The 12915-nt window shown below is 40.1% G+C and overlaps 2 protein-coding genes across 2 annotated transcripts in view; both read left to right on the top strand.

The window, feature by feature from the left end:
- The first annotated feature begins 7314 nt into the window (after positions 1 to 7314).
- LOC137282077 (uncharacterized) lies at positions 7315 to 8770 on the top strand. The gene is made up of 2 exons (XM_067813819.1): positions 7315 to 7351; positions 7686 to 8770. Exons 1-2 carry the CDS (start codon positions 7315 to 7317, stop codon positions 8768 to 8770), a joined length of 1122 nt encoding a protein of 373 aa, XP_067669920.1.
- A 17-nt stretch (positions 8771 to 8787) lies between these two features.
- The window catches only part of LOC137281585 (uncharacterized), a 28485-nt gene continuing 24357 nt past the window's right edge, over positions 8788 to 12915 (top strand). Inside the window, exons 1-3 of the mRNA XM_067812916.1 lie at positions 8788 to 8947; positions 9033 to 9116; positions 9530 to 10089. Of these exons, the coding sequence (XP_067669017.1) occupies positions 8788 to 8947; positions 9033 to 9116; positions 9530 to 10089 (804 nt within the window). The remainder of the gene's footprint in view (positions 8948 to 9032; positions 9117 to 9529; positions 10090 to 12915) is intronic.

Raw genomic sequence — 12915 nt, forward strand, 5'->3', positions numbered from 1 at the left:
GCGCCTTCTACATAGATGGCATCAGCGCCTGGCAGAAAAGATGGAACAAGTGTCTTGACTCACAAGGGGACTATGTTGAAAAATAAATGTGGTTCATACCAATATTTTATGTTTTTCTATGCAAGGCTCAAAACTTATTGACATCCCCTTGTAAATACAAATCAATCACTGCCATTACCATAATCCCTGTATTAACTCTTTACACAATGATCTAGATTTATACTCTTCAACTCTAGAAATATTTATACTCTACGGCAGCGTATTAGAGCCAAGGTGAAAAATGTTTTTAGTGTCAGTATCTCCTACGTAGGACTTCTTATCACCTACGTAGGACTTCTTATCTCCTACGTAGGACTTACTATCCCCTACGTAGGAGATCACCTACGTAGGACTTACTATCACCTACGTAGGACTTACTATCTCCTACGTAGTAGATCACCTACGTAGGACTTACTATCACCTACGTAGGACTTACTATCTCCTACGTAGGAGATAGTTTAGTCCTACGTAGGTGATAAGAAGTCCTATGTAGGAGATAGTAAGTCCTACGTTGGAGATATTAAGTCCTGCGTAAATGATAATAAGTCCTACGTAGGAGATAGTAAGTCCTACGTTGGCGATAGCATGTCCTACGTAGGAGATAGTGACACCAAAAATTTTTCACCATGGCCCTAATACGCTTCCGTAATACTCTTACTCTGGACATAAGCAGAATTAATCCGCTAAAAGGTGACCTCAAACAAAGTATAACAACTTTTAAGGTCAGTACCATCATGTAGGCAACTCGAACTTGCCCGCCAATTCTTATTTATAAGACGATTCTACTTCGCTAACAGGGGTGGTAGGTAATTTTGATAAACTGACAAGAAAATATCCACAAGATAATATCACACTTCTGAACAAAGTACCGTAATAGTTCTATCCACTAGAGAAATATAGTGAAAAGGTTTGCGCACTTGAGGATACAGCTATGAGTAACATGAGACAATATTTACGAAACATTACCCAATGACATTACAACTTGGATTCCTCCAAAGTTGACAAGACACCTACATTTATACAAACTTCAGAAAATTAACTGAATTCTCATAAGCGTGATCATTACAATATTAATCAGAAACATGTCAACATTGTAAATACCTGAAGGTTTCATTTCACGGTAAATAATGTTGGACGAATGGGTCGACGAATTTTTCAACAGCCATGCAGTCGAAACTTGGGAGCATTCAATAACCGGAAGTTAAGTCTAAATAATAGTGAAAAAGGGAGTGGCTCACTATTTGATTATGCCATACGAGCAGATATGATGACACTGATGCATGAACATATTCAGTCGAACCCTCCACCCAGCCTAAAAGTGTTCCATTTATACAAACACACTCTCAATGATGAGACAACATTGTTGGACAGAACGTTTTCATTGTCTATATTGTGTCTTCACTTGGACACTCCTGACCACACTGTGCTTTCCAGGAAACACATCAGTAGCTCTGTATAAGTTCCACTTTCCTCGCTTCACACTGTGATCAATGAGTGATAAAATGTCTCCTATCTGGAGTTGTCTTCCCTTGGACATCGGCTTTGTCCTCCTCATAAGAATGGGGAAATATGCTCTTTCTAGTCTCTCCCAAAACTGCTGGACAAGCTGTTGCACATACACTAACCTCTTACTCAGGCTCGTCGATTCACTGAACGTTCCCTGCGGCAAATCACATGATGCTCTGCCAAAGATAAAATGACTTGATTGACAGCAAATCATTTGGAGTGTTAGACGACACACACAATGGTCTGGAATTCAGCAATGCTTTGATTTCAGCGAAGACTATAGACATCTTGTCCCAAGACAGGGTTTGCTCTCCAATCAAAACCTTTAATGCTCTCTTCAACTGCTTGATAAGACTCTCATATATCCCTCCCTGATGGGGGCTCTGGGGTGTAGAGAATTTCCACTTCATGTTATGAAAACTGACAAAGTTCTCAATATCCGCACGTCCTTCGACAACCAGTTTCTTCAGTTCCTTTTCCGCACCGACAAATGACGTTCCATTGTCTGACAACATAATCTTTGGCCATCCATGATGTGATGCAAATCTTCTCAGTGCATGAAGGAATGCTTGCGTTGAAAGGTTTTCAAGTGCCCCCCATGCCTTAATCTTCATATTTCTGACATACCTCTGGTTAAAGGGCCCAAACAGGTCCACTCCAGTAGTGATGAATGGTGGGGAGAAGGCCTTCAGCTGCTCTGGAGGCAAGTTTGCCATAAGTGTTGTGTGAGGAGGCTTTCTCATCCTCCTGCAAAGGACACATTTGTTCACTGTTCTTCACCATATTCATTCCCCGGATGACCCAGAATCTGTGTCTACTCTCACACAAAGTCCTCTTTGCCCCACTGTCCCTTTGGAACACTGTCTCATGCACCTCCATCAGGATATGCCTTGTGATGTGATTCGATGGCGGCAGCAACACTGGCTGAAGCTCATCATATGACAGAGGGGTATAATGCAATCTTCCTCCAACACACAGAATACTGTTATCATGAAAGGGGGCTAAAAGAGTACAAGTCTCCATCACATCCACTATCTCTGACTGTGCAGAACGTACCCAATAGTACTCTACCCTTTGTACTTCCACAGGCTGAAGAACCTCTTTATCTGTCTCTGTTACAAGTAGTCCCTTTACCTTGTTCTCCAGAGTCTCTACAAATCTGAGACAATATCCTGCCACCCTCAGATGTGTTCGCCATGAGGAATATCTTTCACTATTTACAATAGATTCTCCCTCTATTTTCTCCTGTGTCTGCATTCCAAGATATCTTGACCATGCCTTCCTGTCTTCTATTTCATCTCTTTCATCTGTTCTATTCACACCAATAAGTCTGATAGTTTGTCAGATGATCACATTCTTTCTAGAGAGCATCTTATTAGCACGCAGGGTGAGGATGTTGAAAATGCAGAAGCTGGCTAGTAAGGCTGTTTCTTTTGAAGAGGTTAGCAAAGTTCCAGTTTGCTATTACTGCAAGAAAGGTGTTCTGATGAGGAAATATAGGTTGTCGGATGTTCCTGTGAGGGATGAATGGAAAATGTATCATCAAATTGTGGTTGCTATGAAATGGCACATGAAAGTTCCATGGCAGGTCATCTGAGTGTAAACAAAACTTGTGGGAAAATTTTGTCACATTTTGAGACATTTTTAAGACAAGATGAGGCTGAATTTTGTAAGTCCTGTCATGCATGCCAAAATGTTGGAAAACCAAATCAGAAAATTCCTTCTGCTTCCTTAACACCTATACCGGCTTTTGAGGAACCTTTCAATAGAGATATTATTGACTGTCTTTGTTCATTACCCAAAAACATGTGAAGGTCCCGGGGTAGAATAGGCCCTCAGCAAGCACATGCTTGCCATAAAAGGCGACTATGCTTGTCGTAAGAGGCGACTAACGGGATTGGGTGGTCAGACTCGCAGACTTGGTTGACGCATGTCATTGATTCCCAATTGCGCAGATCGATTGTTGGTCACTGGATTGTCTGGTCGAGACTCGATTATTTACAGACCACCGCCATATAGCTGGAATACTGTGGAGTGTGGTGTAAAACTAAACTCACTCACTCACTATTTGCTCACAATCATGTGTGCCTCTATAAGATTTCCTGAAGCAATTCTACTTGTGATTGTCAAGGCTTTGATCAAGTTTTTCACCTTAGTTGGTTTGCCAGATTAGCTCAAACTTTATGTACAAGGTGTTTATGTACCAGGTGGGTATTAAGCAAGTTAAGTCTAGTGACTATCTTCCAGAATCACAGGGAGCTTCAGGGAGGTGTCAACAAACACTGCAGAATATGATCAAGAGTCATTGTTTTGAGACAGGGAAACATTGGCAAGTGTGCATTTGCTGTCAGGGAATCAGGAAAGTTTAGTGATTAGCCCCTTTGTCTTGTATTTGGTCACATTGTGCCAGGAACACTTAAACATTTGAAAGAACAATGGCTTAATGACAGTCCTGAGATCAATCTGTTACACTACATGTCTACATTTCGGGATAGACTTTCAAAAGCAAATGAGCTGGGAAGACAAAACTTGTAAGTTTCACAAGCATAAACGAAAGAAAACTACAAGGGAAAGTTAAAAGAGAGAAATTTCACTCATCGTAAGAAAGTTGTGTTTGATGACCTTAGTGATAATGTTTCACCAAAGTTTTGAAATTCTGATGTGTTAGCTCAACTTGATTGGGACCTATCACATTTATCCTCTGAGAAGAAAGTTCAAATGTCAGATTTGATTCATAACTTCTCTCACTTGTTTCCTGATGTGCCTGGGTGAACTGATGTTGTTAGCCATGATATAGATGTAGGCGATGCTGTGCCTGTGAAGCAACACCCATATCGAATGAATCCTGCGGAACGTGTAACTCCGTAGAAGGAAGTGAAATACATGCTGGAAAATGACATTATTGAACCCAGTGACAGTCGTTGGAGTTCACCATGTGTTCTTGTGCTGAAGAGTGGTTTAGGTGTTTGGCGCTGCTGTGCTGACACGAAAGCTTTCAATCTGTTCTCACGAACTGATTCATATCCAATTCCGAGAGTGGACGATTGCATTGACTGCATTGGTCAAGCTAGATATACAAGTAAGTTTGACTTACTGAAGGGCTTCTGGCAGATTCCACTCACAGACCGTGCAAAGAAAAATATCTGCTTTCTCTACTACAACAGACGTACTGTATCGATACAAAGTGACACCTTTTGCTCTGAAGGACGCACCAGCGGTGTTCCAGAGACTTGACAACATTGTGACATTTGGTCTTGAGGCTTACATGGATGATGTCATCAATTACGACATGGAGTGGGAAGACCATGTGAAAAGGACTTGACAGTGAATCCAGCCAAGTGTGAATTTGGGAAGGCACAAATTGAATTTTATGGCATGTTGTAGGGCATGGTCAGGTACTGCAACTGTACATTTTCAAGTACCTCAGTCTGAGAGAGAACTCATGAGATTCTTGAGAAAGGCAGACTATTATAGAAAGTTATGTCAAAATGTCTCAGATGCTGTATCACCACCTACCAACCTTTTCTGGACAGAGGTAAAATTCTAGCGGGATAGCAGTTATCAGACTGCATTTCAAAAAGTCAAAGCCATATTCATGACTTCTCCTGTACTGCAGGCACCAAATTTAGAGAAAGCATTTAAGTTACAAATTGATGCAAGTGATATCGGTGCAGGTGCAGTCATGATTCAAGAGGATGATTCAGGAATTGAACATCCAGTTTGTTATCTTTCCAAGAAGTTTGGCAAGCATCAAAAAAGATTATTCTACCATTGAGAAAGAGACATAAGGGCCTTGCTAGCTTTACAGCACAATGATTTCAGAATGTTTGCATCACTATTTACCTTACCTTCAGCTCAGCATACACTTTACTATAAGATATTAAAGGATAAAGTTCAAGAATCTCAAAAATAATGCCCTACAAAAAGGCATTTACCAACACAGGAATAACTCAGCTGACTATGTTTGAAAAGTTTGTTGCAAGATGAAAATTTTGTTAGGGAGAGGCGTAGAGTTATTCACTGTGTAGCAGGAGCTGGGTACTGGCATCTCACAAAAGTCAAAACTCTTACGTTTTCCCATATTTGAACACCTGGAAAACAACTGGCTGTGACTCATTATTGTCTATGTTTACGTTTGTTCCCTGTGCAGCCACATTTTGGTTATCACGATATCACCCGCTCATATAATAGGCAAAGTCCCACAGTCCCATGCTGCTCTGTAATCCGCATACATATATACACATGACGTGAAATATATTTGTTGACATCAAATGTATTTTTTGTTGGTGCTTTTTTTCTGTCTGTGTGTTTGTGTGTGTGTGTGAGTGTGTGTGTGTGTGTGTGTTGTTCGATGATCTTCTTTAGAAAATGATGTTACACTTTCTCAAAGTCATCTCATTCTGAATGGCTACGAAGCCTAATGGTCCATCGTGAACACAATTCAGATTATTCAGAAATGTTCTTCTTTTCATGGATGGATTTCCGAAAATACAGCTCTTGACAAACAACCAACCATGTGTTATGGTTTCCAGATACATATTTTGCTGAATATCAGTCAAACCAAAATGCTGTTAAGAGCTCGTTAGTATCCACGCTAAATGTTCGGCCCGACGCACACTTATTGAAAAGGGTTGGCAAGGGGCGGGAAGTACTAACAAATCCCCCTCTTGTCTGTGACTTACTTTGATGTGTAACAATCGCGTCGATATGCAACTTGTCAATACTACAGACGAGAATTTTAAACAGCAGAGAGCCCGTTCAGAAAGCGAATGTTTGAGCCAGCTGTTGTTACTTAAAGTATGGGTGGTAGGATCGTTGCAGCACCCTCATCTTCCTGTCAAATGCATATTCGGACACGAAACCACAAACTGAGACATGTTCTATCTTGCCAACAACTGTTACAAATCATATGCAAGTTCGCGTTATCAAGTATCCTGTTAGGTGGCATCAGCACGAATGGTAGTGGCAACCTACTTGCTGAGGCATTCAGTGATACCTGATGGAGGCTGCATGGCTTCAGTGAAGTTCTATTTGGTATTGCTTCATTCATTGCATGTTGAGTTGTCTCGAAACTTCATTTGTTGAGTGTTGAAAATGTACATGCACATAAATTTGTAGGTCGGTAAAGCTTGAAAAACATCAATTGTCATATGTGTTTCCTTTGAATACATATACTTATATTGTGCGTGTGAATCCAAATGGGACTCACCACCAGAAAGATACCAGAATCTGCATGTTTCTGATGATGTGTATTCCGAAATATCCTGGGCACAAATGGGTAAGGATATATGTTGGTAATGTTGACACAATGATAAAATATCAATCATAAAAATAGCAATATGACTAACTTATTTTGTCTAATATATGATATGTGTCTCCCACATACACCTGGCTGTTAAGTTTGGTTGTTGGAATCAAACATGGCGCTTTTGTCTTTCGACACCCATGTTTTTCGCAGTTTTGCCAATGTTTCATTTCACTCAACCTCAACGAATATTGAATCAGCTGCGTCACTGCAAGTTCTAACAGGTCGTTTATGCACACAAAGAGATACATTAACAAGTATGAATGACCTCACCACAATTGCGTTTATGACTATCAATATTTAGGGTGTTTCCATATTTTTTGTTTGTGGGATATATAACTGAATACATCTATAAGTAAAGTTTCTTTCATGTATTTCAGACATTGTTTGGTAGACTTGGTGTGATCGGCAGGTGGTTATAAAGAAGACACATCAAGGTTTATCATCGCTATGATGCTAATGACATGTCATCACTCGGTACAGAAGCAGCTGATTACACGGGTATTGATATTCACGCCTATTTCACATTTCTAATACATTTGGAATAAGAGTATTTCTGATTAACTTTACACATGAGTGCATGAGGTATGATCGTCGGATCAAACTATAAAGAAAATAGATTCACACGCTCGTTTACACATTTTAAACTTTTCAAAACTGATAAGGTAAGGGTCAGTAATGCTCTATGTGCCACATATTCTGGTGAAGAATAACAAAAGGGGAGTCAGTAGATGTGTTTTCGTTAATGCCTGCTGAGTAAAGGTGTTTTCATAAAATGTTTTATTTGCATCTTTAGACTGTTCCAACTATTTCAACACCACACTTACCTTTACAGAGGCCTGCACAAAATGCCAGAGAGTAGGAAAATTGTACAAGTCTCAATCGAACTGCCCTAACATCATTTCACTTCACACAACCCGGTCTAGCATTTGTGCTGGAAAGAAATCAGGGCAATTGTTAGAAAAGAAAAAGAAAAGTCTTGACAGACTCGGGAAGATAGTCTCAGCCTGGAGGAACAGCGGGGGAGGCCAAGTTCTGATTCATGTAGAGGGTCAACTACCCGAGGACAGGTGTCTGGAACAGTTTGATGAGTTCATTACCAGGAGTCTGACTGATCTCATTGATGATGGAGAATTATATGTAGACACATACAGGCGCCAATGGCTATCTGATATACAGAAGTTTCGAGACTATACGAACTTCGTTTTTGTGAACGTGAAGAAAACGAATGGACTAGCCACTGTGGACTTTAATACAAAAGTGAGGAACGACATTGAAAATGTATCAGTAACGTCTGCCAATTTGGGTAAATGCATGCTGAAAAGGCGGAAGAACACAGTTTCCCCAACAACTAGAGGATTATATGAAAATACCCAGCTACTCCATGAGTGCCGGCATATTGAAATAAAAGCATTACATGTTGACAGATTAAAGAGTGCAGTTGCAACGAAACTTTTGAGAAGCCCGTCAGATTTCGTTGATTATATATGGTATGATCTCAAACTGAAAGATAACCTGACTTCTATGTCCAAGATTGAGGGAGGCGGATCATACTATGTTGGGATAAGTGAAAATATCCTTGACATAGAAAGTTGCAGAACCAAAATTCTTAACATTGACGGATTTTCCATCAAATTTGAAGAATCTGAGATCACCTCAGCCATTGAATCCAAACTTCAAAGTGACACAATTGCCTTATATGGAAACAACTTTTGTGATGTCCCTGTCAATTTGATTGAAGTGCGATTACACCCGATTAATGGAACCGACAGACGTGTTCTGGAGGTAGCTGTGCGGTGCTTTGATGGTATCATCTTCAGTGACAAGGACGGGCCAAGGGCGTATGAAGTGAAAAACAATAACATTCATCGGATGGACAAAGCAGTCTGGTTAGAGCGATTCACAGCCGTGATGACGTAGTTTGAAAGACATTCAACATGGAGTTAGAGTTAGAGTTAGGCAGAAGACTGAGTGATAGTGGCGAGAGTGATGACTCCAGTGTGCCTAGTAGGTACAGCTCAGAAGGAGACGTTCCATTACTGGCCTATGACACCTTCTTTGATTCGGACGATGCATTAAAAGTAACACAGACTTCCGGTAAGGCTTTCCTGAAATTATGTTGTTCAATACCTCTACGTCTCTACATTACCTAAATGTAAGTCAGTTGCTTTGTTTGTTTCAGGCGATACCCTCCAGTCAGGCACTCTCTCTATATCAGAACAAAAGAAGATTGTTGGGATACTATCAGTTGAATCTGAAGAGTCGTGTATGTATTTGTAGATCTTGTTGCTGATGTGGAGCATGGAGTTTTTACAGTTAATAATGCTGGACGTGTTCGCCATACTTAACTCTCCATTGAAATTAGATTCTGGTGTGAGTATATGGTTGCATCAGGCTTACCTACGTAGAACTACCTCTGCTTTGTAACATGCAAAAGTTGTTCACGTAGACAGTAGCTATTTTGACAGATTTAAGCCATGTCCGTTCTATTTAATGGCAAGCACAAAGGATGACCATGTTTCAGATGCAACTCATTCAAACATTTTGTCTGGTCAAACATACGACATAAATGATTGTTGATATGAATGTACATGTATTTCATTTTTTCTTTACATATAATCTGAAGATATGTGGTTATCTCATTTTTGTATACGTACATTTATGTGGTGACTGTTGCAGACTTCGGAATCTTCCCGTCCAGTGTTGAGGAAGCTCTCACGAATCAGCATGCCCACATTGCACAGAGGCTAATGGAGCTACCAGGCAGAACTTGTACAGTCGTCATCGCAGGAGGAAACCTGCTGAAGATAATAGACCCATCTTGGAAGGGGCCAGTACCTGCGTCTGTACTGTGTGATGCGTGTGTGTTCTCCCCAACACGCCCTGTCATGGTGCTGACTTTCAGAGCTGAGGGCGAGGACAACCAGAAGGTCATTCAATACAACACCCAGTTGGCGATGTTGATCGTGCAACATGTGAAGGTGGATACAAAGTTTGATTTCAATGTAATTCATGATTCTGTCGACGCAACTTTGTGTAAGGAGACTCAGAATTTCCTGACGAGGATCGAGCAATGTGAGAATTCAGCCAAATGCATCTGTTTCCCCACCGAACTACATATGGACGGAAAGAAATGTACAACCATCATAGAGACCTTCCTGAAATACTTGTCCGATGACACTGAGTCAGCCAAACTTACACCACCTACAGGGGATAAAGCATATGTAAAGACCATTTCCGTACAAGATGTATGTATAAATTTGCATTATTACATCGAACACCTTATTGTGGTCGCTATTTGAAATCTGAAATCAGAATACCTACCCACCCACAACCTAATCCAGCAATAGAATATGAACGGTCACTAAACACACATAATATTCACTGTGTGATAAATATTCAAATGGACTTTGTTAGCAAAATAATGTTCTTTGTTCACAATCAACACTGGAAAAAAAGTTCACCTTTACAAGCTTGTAAATCTCTTGTAAAGATGATGTTTACAAGACATTTACAACTTGTAAAGATCCACAAGGGGAGATAACTGGTGGGTGATGGTAAAACGGTCCGCAAGGCCTCAAATTCACACCTAATAAATCCCAAAGGCTAATTACAGTTTGACCCCTGGACATAATTAATGAGGTAATTGGGGCGTGAAATGAGAGTGGGACAGACCACTGTTCAGTGGAGAGTGGTCACTCTGTTACGGGTAGGATAATGATGCTCTTACCACAGTGTTCGGTGGATTGAAGATGCATGGGTGTTTCTTTCACTATGCGCAAGCTCTTTAGAAAAGAATTCTGACTCAGTATCCCACTTATTTTGTGTTTGGGAACAGTGAATAACAATACCATAAACAATATCACCTTGTCACCTGTGATAATATGCTAAATGATAGAGATTGTGTTGTGATAACATAACGCATGACAGTATATGTTGCTATGAATCATGTGGTTGATCCAATCTTTACCAATAGTACCAGTTATACATATGGGATAGTCACCTTTTGAAATACTTTACAATCATATTTGCTTTCTGTTGTTTCTGTTGATTCTTCCTTTCTGTGGTCAGCCAAGCAACAATCCACCATAATCCCATAAAATCATTGAGGCATGAAGTCCAATAAGCCGAGTGAACTGTACCTAACTGAATAATTTTAGGCTTCGTGGGACTACACCTGTTGTACACGGGCCAGTTGCAGTTAACACATACTGCTATATTTAACATAACTAAACAACAACCTTCAGGAATGGAACTCCATGACAGAAATGTGTCCTGGACAAATAACAGGTAAGAGGTTGGCATGGGAGGTTAAAGTAACTTGTTCGAAATACCCATCCCAACGTTTTCGAGGTGATAAATTTCATGTTGGACTGGGGACGCAAACTAATAAACTGAACATGGTGCAACATAGTGCTGGCCAGACACTGTCCCAAAGAAAAAGAAACATCAAGATCTCCAGAGAGAACTGCCCACCCTGGAGCATAGGGCATTATTGATATGTTGTATTATTTTGACAGGTTATCTCATGGAACGAAACTTTCTAAAAGATCACATAAAAAAGGAAAACACAACTTTGCAGATTCTGATACCTTTCGGTATGCAGTTACCGAAACAAATCATAGAAAATGCCAATTCAACCTATAAAGAAAAAAAACCGCGATGGAAAAAAATCCGCGAATTCGGAGTTCAAGCGATTCACTAAATTTCACCCAGCGCTGGGGGAAGAAGTTGTTTCAACAGTTGTGCTGCGCCCATAACGCATGCGCAGTGAATAGGTTCGCGGAGCTTGAAACAGTATATATGCCCGGAGTATGAGGTCGTGAGCAGTAGTCTAATCTTGTTTGTGTACACAAACAAGTAAATAATCTACTCGTTACATAAAAAAACATGTTGGTTGTAAGAAGCAGCCTCTGTCACAGAGAAAGCTTAATGTCTGGTTTATTGACACCTATATGTATGGCTGCCTGTCTGCTAAAGACAATATGCAATACACAGCTTCAATCATTGACCACATGCCATTTAAACTTAACACATATCAGGCTATACGCCATAAACAAAATAAATTGATTGATGACTCATGCACCCGAGTCCTGTCTCAGACACATTATGCAATAAAGCAGGTGTGATACTTGTACATATTACATGTTTTTTATGTCTCTGGGTTGCAAACAAACTACATCCGTTTTTCATGGATGACTGGATCTCACGGAAACTGGTGCAAACGCTTGTCAGTTTCAAGTCCTGCTTTGTACTTGGACGAATGACAGTTTCCAGTAGTTCACCATCTCTACTGAGATGATTTTTTATTGGATCGAACACAGATTCAGAGATTTACAAAACCCAACATCTCTACATACATTCTTTATGGATAACAACATAGTGTAAATAATTTTGTTTGACAACGGTATATCAATCCATACTGAAACGATGCATCATATACAATGCAAAAAGTTGATATCCACAAAGAATCTTACTTTCTTGTGACTCGCCATACTTCTAAAATGCCCATCAAATACATCCCTGGTACAACATATTTTACTTCTAAATCGCGATTGTACGCTTGTAATTTTATTTAGTTTCTTACAAATAGCAGAACTGATATAATGGAATATATGTTACTAGTACTTATAGTGGTGGAATATTTGACATGTAGATATTTCATATGTTTTGGGGGTTTTTTTTATCTCGTGATCAATACTAGTAAGTTCTTATCCACCTTGTGCCTGTAAAATACAGAATGGCCTTCGTCCGGCTTTGTGCATTGTCATTTTATCCATATGGCATAGGAACCATATTTGAGGTGTGGCGGGTCACACTGCTTCCATTTCCCCCGCAACTCTGCTGCATCTTTCTTGGATAAAAAATTGGATAAAAAAACATTTTGAAATTGTTTCTGCTGAGTTGTAGGCTGGTTTGACATCTTGCAGTGTCATCATCGCGATAATGCGCCGAGGAGTGGGTGGTTTAGGTGGTGAAAGTTGTAATGTGCTGAATTTGTTTCATGACGCGTGAACAAGGAATTTAGCATAAAATAACATTGAAATACATTTGATGTTCGCTTG

Source organism: Haliotis asinina, chromosome 4 (genome assembly GCF_037392515.1).
Source record: "Haliotis asinina isolate JCU_RB_2024 chromosome 4, JCU_Hal_asi_v2, whole genome shotgun sequence".
NCBI lineage: Eukaryota > Metazoa > Mollusca > Gastropoda > Lepetellida > Haliotidae > Haliotis > Haliotis asinina.